At 52.8% G+C, this 12,548-nt stretch overlaps 1 protein-coding gene across 3 annotated transcripts; it reads left to right on the forward strand.

Moving 5' to 3' along the window:
- The first annotated feature begins 1,197 nt into the window (after positions 1 to 1,197).
- On the forward strand, positions 1,198 to 12,113 carry LOC310742866 (uncharacterized protein). Of its 3 annotated transcripts, XM_083572549.1 has the most exons (6): positions 1,198 to 1,344; positions 2,991 to 3,194; positions 4,033 to 4,298; positions 7,242 to 7,387; positions 8,511 to 10,633; positions 10,700 to 12,113. In XM_083572549.1, the coding sequence occupies exons 1-6, from the start codon at positions 1,271 to 1,273 to the stop codon at positions 12,021 to 12,023; spliced, it is 4,137 nt and encodes a 1,378-aa protein (XP_083428675.1). In that variant the 5' UTR covers positions 1,198 to 1,270; the 3' UTR covers positions 12,024 to 12,113. The 3 variants fall into 3 exon arrangements, with proteins under 3 accessions (XP_083428675.1, XP_083428673.1, XP_083428674.1); XM_083572547.1 differs by having other exon boundaries at positions 8,511 to 12,113; XM_083572548.1 differs by having other exon boundaries at positions 2,991 to 3,155; positions 8,511 to 12,113.
- Positions 12,114 to 12,548: the final 435 nt, after the last annotated feature.

The raw sequence follows: 12,548 nt of genomic DNA on the forward strand, positions 1-12,548 counted from the left end.
ACCACTTCATTCTGCCGGGTGTGTCAAAGCGGTGCCTTTGGTTCTCCTGAGTGCCAGGCAATGTGTCTGACCTTATCTCTTAGGGTACCCTAGCAAGGGAAAATGCAATGGGTTATGGGGATTATCGTACAGACTTGGAATACCAGAACAGCGTGCTGTGTAGAGTTCTGGTCACCTCACCCTGAAGAGGATATTGTAGGGTTGCTAAAGGTTCGGAAAAGGGCCATCAAAACAATTGAGGGGGTGGAACGACTGCCCTATAAGGAGAGTTTGCAGCGGCTGGGGCATTGCAAGAGGCAACGTGTTAAAGGTTTGTACAGAGAAAGCAGATGCAGAAAAAGTTATTCTGTCTCATAACAGTAGAGGTTGTGGGCATCTAATGATGCTGACAGTGGGAAGATTCAGGATGCATAAAAGAGAGTCCTTCTGCACACAGGTAAAAAGGTAAAGGTAAAGGACCCCTGGATGGTTATGTCCAATCAAAGGCGACTCCGGGGTTGTGGTGCTCATCTCACTTTCAGGCTGAGGGAGCCGGCGTTTGTCCACAGACACCTTTCCAACTCATGTGGCCAGCAGGACTAAACTGCTTCTGGCACAACGGAACACCGTGACGGAAACCAGAGCACACAAAAATGCTGTTTACCTTCCTGCCGCAGCAGTACCTATTTATCTACTTGTACTGGCGTGCTTTTGAACTGCTAGGTAGGCAGGAGCTGGGACAGAGCAACGGGAGCTCACTCCATTGCAGGGATTCGAACCGCCAACCTCCACAACTGTAGGCAACAATGTTTCTGAATACCAACTGCTGGAAACTGCAGGGACAGAGTGTTCTTGCGCTCCAATCCTGCTTGCCGGTTTCCCACCATGGCACCTGGTTGGCCACTGCAAGAACAGAGTGCTGGACTAGACGGGGCTCCTTCGGCCTGATCCAGGAGGTTCTCCCGGTGTTCTTATGCAAAAGAGGTCGGGCGCAGAACACACTTCCTGCTGTGCCTGCAGCCAAGGTTGCTTGGAGACACATCTCCCAAGGCTGGGAGCCCAGACCACGGGTGATGCTTTGAGGAACCATTCCACCCTTGGGCTTGGGGGACCTGGCCCAGACGCTTCTATTAATGTTGGCAATGCATTCCGCATCAAAAAAGAACATCCGTTCCGTGTGATGTCATACTGGCTCCCTGCTGATTGGATGCGGCTTGGCGAAGTGCATTTGTGAGGTCAAGAGCGGTGGGAGAATGCGGTGATAGGAGTAGCATCTGGAGCCAAGAGGAGGATGAGATGGCTGCTCCTGCTACTCCAGATCCTTGCCACTGTCTGGCCCAGCCGTGCCATAGTTGATACTTGCGAGTAAGTGACGGGAACAGACAAGAGTCCAGCAGGAAGCTTAATGCTTCTTCGCTTAGTGCCTAGTTAAACAATGGAATTCTCTCCCTCAGGAGGCAGAGATGGCCACCAACTTGGGTGGCTTTCAAATTCCTGGAAGAGAGGACTATTCATGGCTATTAGGAAGGCTCTGCTCTGCCTCCAGTGCTGGAGGAAGCAAGACTTCTGAATACTAGTTGCTGGAAACTGCAGGCGTGGAGAGGGCTCCATGTGCCTGGGTCCTGCTTTCTGGTTTCCCTTTGGAGTATCCTGTCCACTGTGAGGACAGGATGATGGACTAGATGGGCCATTGGCCTGATCCAGCAGGGCTCTTTTTGTTTCGTTATGGAAAGGAGGACCCTTTTCCTCAGATCTCACACTGAGTATCCCATGGGACAAATGTTAGAGAGGTGATCTCAAGTCAGTAGACGTGGCCATGGCTGCAGAATTATTGTTGTGTGAATATGTGTGTTCAGGGCAACAGAAGGATGTCCTGCGAAGGGAAAAGAAACTCGTGTAGATCTTAATAATAATAATAATAATAATAATAATAATAATTTATTTATATCCCACCCTCCCCAGCCAAAGCCGGGCTCAGAGCAGCTAACAACAGTAAAGTAATACAGCATTCTAAAATCAATTCATTCTAAAATCACTTCAAATCAAATCAATGGCAACCGTTGGGCTAGAGCTCTGTGAGGATCACCAAAGGAGGGGGTCAGGTTGTGCCTTGGCCAAAGGCCTGGTGGAACAGCTGTGTCTTGCAGGCAGAAAGATGTCAAGTCCCGCAGGGCCCTGGTCTCTTGTGACAGAGCATTCCACCAGATCGGGGCCACAGCCGAAAAAGCCCTGGCTCTGGTTGAGGCCAGCCTAACCTCTCTGTGGCCTGGGACCTTCAAGATGTTTTTGTTTGAAGACCGTAAGGTCCTCCGTGGGACATACCAGGAGAGGCGGTCCCGTAGGTACGAGGGTCCTAGGCCGTATAGAGCTTTAAAGGTTAAAACCAGCACCTTAAATCTGATCCTGTACTCCACCGGGCGCCAGTGCAGCTGGTATAGCACCGGGTGAATGTGATCCCGCAGCGAGGACCCCGTAAGGAGTCTCGCCGTGGCATTCTGCACCCGCTGGAGTTTCTGCGTCAGTCTCAAGGGCAGCCCCACGTAGAGTACATCCCCACTTTGAGGATGAATGTAGATGGGCGAGCAGGAACAAAGTTCAAGACCTGCATGGACCCAAAGGTTCGTGGATTAAGGAAGAACAGTGTCTAAGGACGGTAGGGAGCAATTTAGGCGGGAACATGGGCCATGCCATTTTCTGCAGTGAAAACATTAGCTGGCACCAGGCAAGATGTTTATTGCATTGATGCATCTTTGATCCAATGAGCTCTAGGGTGGTCACATGGTTCCCCACCCCGGTCCTCATTTAATCCTCACAACAGCCCTGTGGGTTAGAATGAGAGCGAGTGTCTGGCCCCCAAGGTCACCACCACCAGTGAGCTTCATGGCTGAGAGGGGATTTGAACCCTGCTCTTGCCCCAGTCTGGCGCTCTAACCATTGCACCACACTGCCTCTTGATGTGCAGAACAGACCACTGGGAGCGAGGAAGCACTGACCACCACCTCTCTTTCCAGAGTCTGCGGAAGGCGCCCTTTGGTGCCAGGCCATGGTGGTGGCACAGGGCGGACTACGGGTGGGGCCGACGCCCTGCCGGGGGCCTGGCCCTGGATCGTCAGCTTGCAGCTGCCAACGTTGACGGGGCACAAGCACACCTGCGGAGGCGCCCTCATCACTGCCCGGTGGGTCCTCACAGCCGCCCACTGCTTTGGAAGCAAAAAGTAAGCAGGAGCCAAAGTGGTTGGGGATGGATGAGGCGAAGGAAGATGCCCCCTGATTGGCCATATGCCCTGACCACTGGGAGCCAGGCCATGTAGGGGGCAATGGGGAAAACAGGGGGCGGGTCCCCAAGTGTAAGGAACAAAAAACACAAAGCCACAGACAGGTGATAGAATGGAAATGGTCATTGAAACGTGAATACAATGGTACCTCGGTTCTTGAACGTAATCCTTTCTGGAAGACCGTTCGGCTTCCGAAACGGTCGAAAACCGAGGCGCAGCTTCCCACTGGTTGCAAGAGCTCCTTGCACTCAGCGGACGCCACATTGCACATTTGAGTTCCGTAAAATGTTCAAAAATGGAAGCATTGACTTCTGGGTTTTCGGTGTTCGATAACGGAGGCTTTCGGGAACCAAGGTACCACTGTATATATAATCGTATATGTAATTGTGACTTCTGAAATGAAGGTTGGACTAGGATGACCCTACACTACAATTCTACGATTCTATGATTTATTAGTATACCTGCATACAATTTAGTATTACAAAATATCCAAGTTGTGTCCACTGAATATAAAACGAGTACGTTCTCCATGCCTAAAAGGCTGGTTACAAAGGAATGCCTTTCTACCTGCTGCCTGAATATATGTAATGGTGGTTCCAGGCGAGCCTCCCTGGGGAGTGCATTGCACAAAAGGGGAGCCGCCACTGAAAAGGCCCTATTCTCCTGTTGCCACCCTCTGGACCTCCTGGGTCCAGGTCAGTTCGTATGGGGAGAGGCAGTTCTTGGGGTACTGGAGTCCTCAGCTATGCTAAGCTTCACAGCTTCTTCTGCTCTCCAGGAGCCTTCCGCACTGGCGGGCAGTGATTGGCGCTTCGAAGCTCTCCGTCCTCGGCTCGGAGGTCCACGTGCGCTACATCAAGCAAGTGGTGGTGCACGAAGCCTACCAGCCGACCACGCAGGTCAACGACGTGGCGCTGATGGAGCTGGACCAGCCCATCATCTGCAGCGACTACATCCAGCCGGCCTGCATGCCCGACAGCACCGTCAGCGTGGCCGCGCTGTCTTTCTGCTACATCAGTGGCTGGGGACTCAGCAAAGCAAAAGGTGAGAGCCCGGCCGAGGCGGCCTCCCTGGCGCACCCTGGCACCCGAGTAGACAAAGCAGGTGGGGAAAAGCAGCTGGCCCCCTTTTACAGCAGGGATAAGGAACTATTTGAGCTTGGGAGTCGTAAGCCCTCCAGGGCAACTTTCCAGGGGCCACATGGCAGTAGTGGGTGGAGCCAGGGGGAAAGTGGCCCAACTGGCAAATGTGAATTTTACCTGTGTTGTTGTTGTTGTTTAGTCGTTTAGCCGTGTCCGACTCTTCGTGACCCCATGGACCAGAGCACGCCAGGCCCTCCTGTCTTCCACTGCCTCCCGCAGTTTGGTCAGACTCATGCTGGTAGCTTCGAGAACACTGTCCCACCATCTCGTCCTCCGTCGTCCCCTTCACCTTGTGCCCTCCTTCTTTCCCAACATCAGGGTCTTTTCCAGGGAGTCTTCTCTATTCATGAGGGGGCCAAAGTCTTGGAGCCTCAGCTTCAGGATCTGTCCTTTCAATGAGCACTCAGGGCTGATTTCCTTCAGAACGGAGAGGTTTGATCTTCTTGCAGTCCATGGGACTCTCCAGAGTCTCCTCCAGCACCATAATTCAAAAGCATCCATTCTTTGGCGATCAGCCTTCTTTATGGTCCAGCTCTCACTTCCATACATCACTACCTGTGTGCATACACACTACCTATGTGCAGAAGGCTAATTTCTACACACACTCTCTCTCAATCTTCCTACCACGTAAGCAAGAGGCACAGTACGAATTCAAGGCCACATCCTGGCCATGTGAAAACACTCGAGGAGGATGCAAAGTAGGGGGCAGTGGGGGAGGCAGGGATGGCCACAGACCTGGGTGGCTTTAAAAGAGGATCCGACAAATTTAAGGTGGAGGAGAGGGCTATCGGTGGCTACTAGCCCTAACGGCTATGCTCTTGCCTCCAGAGTTTTGAGGCAGAGGTGTTTCTAAATACCAGTTTGCTGGAAACCACAGGAGGGAAGAGTTGCTCTTGTGCTTCTTTTGGGTTTCCCATAATGATCTTGATGGCCCCTATGAGAAAAACAGGATGCTGGACTAGACCGTCCACTGGCCTGATCCAGCAAGATCTTCTTAACTGGCCTGGGGAAGATGAGTGCCTGGAAAGTGTGGGGTGAGGAGAGGTCCAAAGGCCAGATCAGGAGGGCAGAAGGGTCTCACTTGGTCCTGAGCCTGCGGTTTCTCATCCCTGGTTCATATTAGTCATCAGCACTCTCGAGAAACTGGGAAACCGTATGGAAATCTATACATTAAAGTAATGACACCCAGTGGCGTAGCGTGGGGGGTGCAGGGGGGGCCGGCCGCACCGGGCGCAACATCTGGGGGTTAGGGTTAGGGGGCGCAAATCCACGGGCTAGGGGGCGCAAATCCACGGGTTAGGGGGCGCAAATTACTTGCCTTGCCCCGGGTGCTGACAACCCATGCTACGCCACTGATGACACCAGCTTTTGCCAACTTGGTGGCTCCCAGATGTTTTGGACAATGTCTTCCATCGGGTCCTGTTTTCTGTGGCTAAAGAGAATTGTTGACCCAAACATCTGGAAGCTGGATGGATGGTGGAAGTTCTATTAAACCTTGCTTGGCTGGGTCTGCCCAAATCTCACGGCTTCGCCCAGTTGTTCCCAAATATTTATGGACCACCTTCTCCTTTGTTCCATGAAACTCACCCCTTGTGCACCCCACCCCATAGAAAGCTTTATTCAGAATCGCCACCTGTACCAGCCACAAAGGAAGATAATAGCACAATGAAATCCAAAACAGACACAATGAATTGCATATTTGTTCATGACCTCTCTTGCTCAACCTCCACAGTTGGAGGAAGCGATGCTTCTGAACGCCAGAAGTTTATTCTGATGTTCTTATGGAACCTCCAGGTCCAGAGGCAGTCCAGATTCCTCGGTCCTTAGGTTTATTTGGCTGCTCCAGCAGGCTGTTAACAACACTTTGGAGGTCCCGAGCCTCAAGGAGGCTAGATTGGTCTCAACTAGGGGCAGGGCCTTTTCAGCACTGGCCCCGACTTGGTGGAACGCTGTGTCACAAGAGACCAGGGCCCTGCGGGATTTGACATCTTTCCGCAGGACCTGTAGGATGGAGCTGTTCCGCCTGGCCTTCGGCTTAGACTCACTCTGACCCCTTATATGGGTTTTGGTATATAAATTTTCCCTTGGCTTTTTTGCTGGCCCATGTAGGACCAGCATGGATAGCTGGCTCGGGTGAATATCTGATGTTTCCTCCCTTTATGTTCTTGATTTATGGGCTACTACTAAAATAAGGCTGCATTTTAAGCTGTATTTTAATTAACTGTTTTCTTCTTTTCTATTAACATTTTATTGTAATTTATATTCTGTGTTAGCTGCCCTGAGCCTGGCCCTGGCCGGGGAGGGTGGGGTATAAATAAAAATTTACTATTACTATTATTACTACTACTACAGTCATACCTCGGGTTAAAGTAGCTTCGGGTTAAATCTTTTCAGGTTGCATCCCGTGGCGACCCGGAAGTAACGGAACGGGTTGCTTCCGGGTTTCGCCGCTCGCGCATGTGCAGACGCTTAAAATGATGTCACGTGCATGCACAGAAGCGGCAAATTGCGACCCACGCACGCGCAGACGTGGGTTGCGTTCTGCTTATGATGCGAACGGGGCTCTGGAACGGATCCCATTCGCATCCAGAGGTACCACTGTATTATTATTATTATTAATAATAATAATAATAATATTATTATTATAATATCCGATTGCCCCTGTTCAACGCCTCCAAAGTGGCAGTCCAGGCGATGTTGCTCCTCAAGGATCCTGGGGCGGGGGCACTTCCTTTCCTCCGTGGGGCTCCGGTTGTAGCTGAAGTTCCAGCATCAAGCTGCCTAGGAACAGGTCTGGGGGGGACACGCGCCACAGACTAAAGAGTTGCTCTTCCACTGCCAACAGGGGTGGAGGCATCAGACATGATGCAGGAGGCAAAGGTCAATCGCTTTTCCACCCAGACGTGTAACAGCAGCAGCTGGTACAACGGGACCGTGAGAGAGAACAGCCTCTGCGCAGGGTACGAACAAGGAGGCACCGACAGCTGCCAGGTAAGGTGCCAATATCCTCGGCAGCTTCAGATATGTGGAACTGGGTGTCAGATTCGAGGATGCAGGAAACAGCCTTGTTCTGAGGATATAGGGGCCCAGCTCCATTGGCTCACATCATCATTTGGGGTCATCAGCCTAGAGGTGTAGTGTTGGGGGGCTGGGGTGGGTGGCCCCATGTGCACATTTCTGAGGGGGCACCCCCACGACAGGGTGGCCACAGCTGTGGGGAGGCAAGCCAAGCTGCACCCAGGCTGGGTCCTTGGGGGATGGGATGGTGTCTCCTTCTCCCCTTGGCTGGCGCATGCACTGCCCATGGGCCAACCGAGAGGGACGGAGGGAGGGAGGGAGAAGGGGCTGCCGCCCCCCCCCCAGGAGAGGTGAGAGGCACCACCTGGATGGGAAGGGAGAGGCAAGCAGGAGAAGGGCAGCCGTGTTCTCCGGGGCTCCAGTATGGTGTGGCAGCAGGCAGGTTGGTCCAGTGGGCAGGTGGATGGAGGCAGAGGGCGAGGAGTCTGTTGAAGGCGGGCTGCGTTCACCCTCGGCACGGGCCCCACATGCCCCCCCAGCGCACGCCCCCCCCAGCCAACCAGGCGGGGCAGCCCACACCTAGCCACTGCATCATACCCCCTATCTTGTGTGAAAGTGGCAAAGCACAAGTAGTAAGATCAGAGCCAGTGGTGGTGTAATGGTCAGAGTGCGGGACTAGGACACAGGAGACCAGGGTTCGAATCCTCAGTCAGCCATGGAAAATATATCTGTGCCTTATGTTTCTATTTAGTGACCACTCCTCTGTTGCGATATCTAAAGGGTTTGGGGAGCCCCCAATACACTTCAGTTTGCCCTTTAGAAAAACCACACTCACTTTGGCCACAGGCAGGCTGAGATGCGGCCTCCAGAGAGCTGAGCATGGGCCAATGTGGCTCTCGCTTGCCACCCACCGCCAACACCCTTGACTCACCCATGGGAGACAGTTAGCATCTCTTCGCCCCGTGCAGCCCTTCAGCTGCCCAGCGCTTCTGGAAACCCCGCAACGCCCCAGTGGCCACCCCTTTCTTCCTTCCTTTTGAGACAAATGCAATCGGTTGCTCACCCCCCACTTCTTCTGCGTGTCTTGTCGCTGCAGGGAGACAGTGGGAGCCCCCTCATGTGCAAGGAAGAGGCATCTGAGCCGTTTTGGGTGACTGGAGTCACCAGCTGGGGCCAAGGCTGTGCCAAAGCACACCGGCCGGGAGTCTACACCGCCACACAGCCCTTGTATGCCTGGGTGAAAGGGTGGGCAGGACCCATGCCCCAGCCCCCACCCACCCCAGAGCCTGCCCCTTCGGCACCCCGGAAGCTGAAGACACCTCACGTCACTATCTATTTCCATCCTCCGACAAACCCTTTCCATTGGTCTGAGACCAGCAGCAAGCCCACAGCCTCATCGCAGCCGAAGCCACAAGAGGGGACCACATCCACAAGCACATCTCAACCCACACCCACGCCAGAAACCAAGCCTGAAACCACATCCCAACCCACGTCTGAAACCAAGCCTGAAACCACATCCCAACCCACGTCTGAAACCAAGCCTGAAACCACATCCCAACCCACGCCTGAAACCAAGCCTGAAACCACATCTCACCCCAAACCCACACCAGAAACCAAGCCTGAAACCACATCCCAACCCATGCCAGAAACCAAGCCTGAAACCACATCTCAACCCAAACCCACACCAGAAACCAAGCCTGAAACCACAACTCACCCCAAACCCACACCCGAAACCAAGCCTGAAACCACATCTCACCCCAAACCCACACCAGAAACCAAGCCTGAAACCACATCTCACCCGAAACCCACACCAGAAACCAAGCCTGAAACCACAACTCAACTCAAACCCACACCCGAAACCAAGCCTGAAACCACAACTCAACCCAAACCCACACCAGAAACCAAGCCTGAAACCACAACTCAACCCAAACCCACGCCCGAAAGCAAGCCTGAAACCACATCTCAACCCAAACCCATGCCAGAAACCAAGCCTGAAACCACAACTCAACCCAAACCCACACCAGAAACCAAGCCTGAAACCACAACTCAACCCAAACCCACGCCCGAAAGCAAGCCTGAAACCACAACTCAACCCAAACCCACACCAGAAACCAAGCCTGAAACCACAACTCAACCCAAACCCACGCCCGAAAGCAAGCCTGAAACCACAACTCACTCCAAACCCACATCAGAAACCAAGCCTGAAACCACATCTCAACCCAAACCCAAACCCAGAACTCCAACCAAGCCCACAATCACAATTCATTTCAGGCCTGCAACTCAAACCAAGCCTGAAACCCAATCTCATCCCAAACCCACATCAACACCACCAACCAAGCCCACAATCACAATTCTGTTGAGGCCTGCAACCCCAACCCAAACCAAGCCTGAAACTCAATCTCAACCCAAACCTACGTCGACACCTCAAACCAAGCCCACAATCACAATTCATTTGAGGCCTGCAACCCCACCCAAAGTAAGACCCCCACTTCCACCGCAGGCAAAGCCAGAACACATACCTCAACCTGAGCCAGAGACCCCTCCTCTGCCAATGCCCAAAGTCCCACCTCAGGCTAAGATACCAACCACACCTGAACCAAATATCACAGCCTCGCCTCAAAGGAAGCCAGAAACCACAACTCAACCAAAGATCACACCTCCAACAGACCCAGAAATCATACCTCAGCCAAAGCCCACATCCCCTCCTCAAACAGATCCAGATGGCATACCTGCACCTCAGCCACCTCCCAACCCCCCAATTCCACCTCAACCTGAGAACAGCACCACGCCGGAAGTGAAGCCCCCGTCCCGACCTCAAACTGTGTCCAACACCTCGCTTGAACCCAATAATGAAACACAACCTGAGATGGAGCTAGATGTATCACCTGAGCATGAGCATGAACATGAGCACAAGCCTGGAGGACCAAATGTGTATGAGTATGAACATCAATATGAGCATGAACATGAACATGAACATGAACATGAGCATGAGCATGAGCATGAACATGAGCATGAGCATGGGACAGGAGAGCCTTATGCATATGAGTACGAGCATGAGTATGAGGCTGGAGGGCCACCTGAGCATGAAACCCCACTGGAACCCACGATGGAAGCACCATCGGAACCTGTGACAGAAGCCCCATCAACACCCACAACAGAAGCGCCATCAAAACCCACAACAGAAGTCCCATCAAAACCTACAACCGAAGCTCCATCAACGCCCACAGAAGTCCCATCAAAACCCACAACCGAAGCTCCATCAACACCCACAGAAGCCCCATCAAAACCCACAACCGAAGCTCCATCAACACCCACAGAAGTCCCATCAAAACCCACAACTGAAGCTCCATCAACACCCACAGAAGCCCCATCAAAACCCACGACGGAAGCGCCATCGGAACCTGTGACAGAAGCCCCATCAACACCCACAACAGAAGCGCCATCAAAACCCACAACAGAAGTCCCATCAAAACCTACAACCGAAGCTCCATCAACACCCACAGAAGTCCCATCAAAACCCACAACCGAAGCTCCATCAACACCCACAGAAGCCCCATCAAAACCCACAACCGAAGCTCCATCAACACCCACAGAAGTCCCATTAAAACCCACAACCGAAGCTCCATCAACACCCACAGAAGCCCCATCAAAACCCACAACCGAAGCTCCATCAACACCCACAGAAGCCCCATCAAAACCCACAACCGTAGCTCCATCAACACCCACAGAAGCCCCATCAAAACCCACAACCGAAGCTCCATCAACACCCACAGAAGCCCCATCAAAACCCACAACCGTAGCTCCATCAACACCCACAGAAGCCCCATCAAAACCCACAACAGAAGCTCCATCAACACCCACAGAAGCCCCATCAAAACCCATGACAGAAGCCCCATCAACATCCACAGAAGTCCCAACAAAACCCACAACCGAAGCCCCATCAACACCCACAGAAGTCCCATCAAAACCCACGATGGAAGCCCCATCAACACCCACAGAAGTCCCATCAAAACCCACGATGGAAGCCCCATCAACACCCACAGAAGTCCCAACAAAACCCACGACCGAAGCCCCATCAACACCCACAGAAGTCCCAACAAAACCCACGACCGAAGCCCCATCAAAACCCACAGAAGTCCCATCAAAACCCACAACTGAAGCTCCATCAACACCCACAGAAGCTCCATCAAAACCCATGACAGAAGCTCCATCAACAACCACATCCAAAGCTCCATCAACAACCACAGAAGTCCCATCAAGACCCACAACCGAAGCTCCATCAACACCCACAGAAGCCCCATCAAAACCCACGACAGAAGCCCCACCAGAACCCACCACGAAAGCCCCAGCACCTCAGCCCAAGCCAGAAGCCCCAGCTGCCTCCAAGCCCCAGAAAAATACCAATACTACAGTGGCCTCTTTCTTCAGACTGCTTCAGAAATTCTTGCATGCTGCCAGGGAGGAGAAGTTGACCGAGCTGGAACTCAAGAAGAAAGGTGCAGATTCTCTCCCGGATTCAGGAGCGGAGAAAAGGAATCCTTGCGCGCAGGCGAAGAACTCCAAAGCGCCCCTGGCACGCGAGTGCCTCACCAAAGTCAGTAGGTCTTAGCAGAGTGACTGCCAAATAGTACCCCTAAGAGGAACTCTTGTGTCAGATTTTGTATTGGATCCAGAAGGAAATAAACTTTTATGTTTGTTACCTGCGTGTGATGCTTGTCTTGCCACACACAACCACCCTCCTGAGGCCAGCTCTGCTCAGCACCACACTCTGGTGCTGTTGGCCACCAGAAAAACGGGCTACTTGTATTCTTCCTCGCTGTATTGTAAACTGTAAGGTGTGTGGGGGGGAATCCTACGATTGCGTGCAAGCAGACAGGAGGAAACAGAGGCAGCCACTGGGGTTGTCTTTTACGACCGTTAGGTGGTGACCCCACTGGGCGCGGTAATCCAGTCAGGTGAAAAGGGAGGCAGACTATGTTTAGGGCACCTTTTCTAGCCCTTCCCCCTTTTTGGGGTGAGCAGAGTGGATCCTAAAAAGGGCTGCTCAGTCATGGATGCAGCTGCCAAGCTGCTCAACTGCCTCGTTCCTTGAGTCAGAATGACTGAATCTGTATCCACCGCCCATGTGCCGGTT

Source organism: Podarcis filfolensis, assembly GCF_964270895.1.
Source record: "Podarcis filfolensis genome assembly, chromosome: 10".
Lineage (NCBI taxonomy): Eukaryota > Metazoa > Chordata > Lepidosauria > Squamata > Lacertidae > Podarcis > Podarcis filfolensis.

Bases quoted from the DNA above. Each gene is read 5' to 3' on its own strand.
- LOC310742866 (XM_083572547.1), top strand. From the start codon at position 1,271: ATGAGATGGCTGCTCCTGCTACTCCAGATCCTTGCCACTGTCTGGCCC. The intron at 1,345-2,990 runs GTAAGTGACGGG...CTCTCTTTCCAG, and splicing joins GCCATAGTTGATACTTGCGA to AGTCTGCGGAAGGCGCCCTT. The intron at 4,299-7,241 runs GTGAGAGCCCGG...CACTGCCAACAG, and splicing joins GGGACTCAGCAAAGCAAAAG to GGGTGGAGGCATCAGACATG.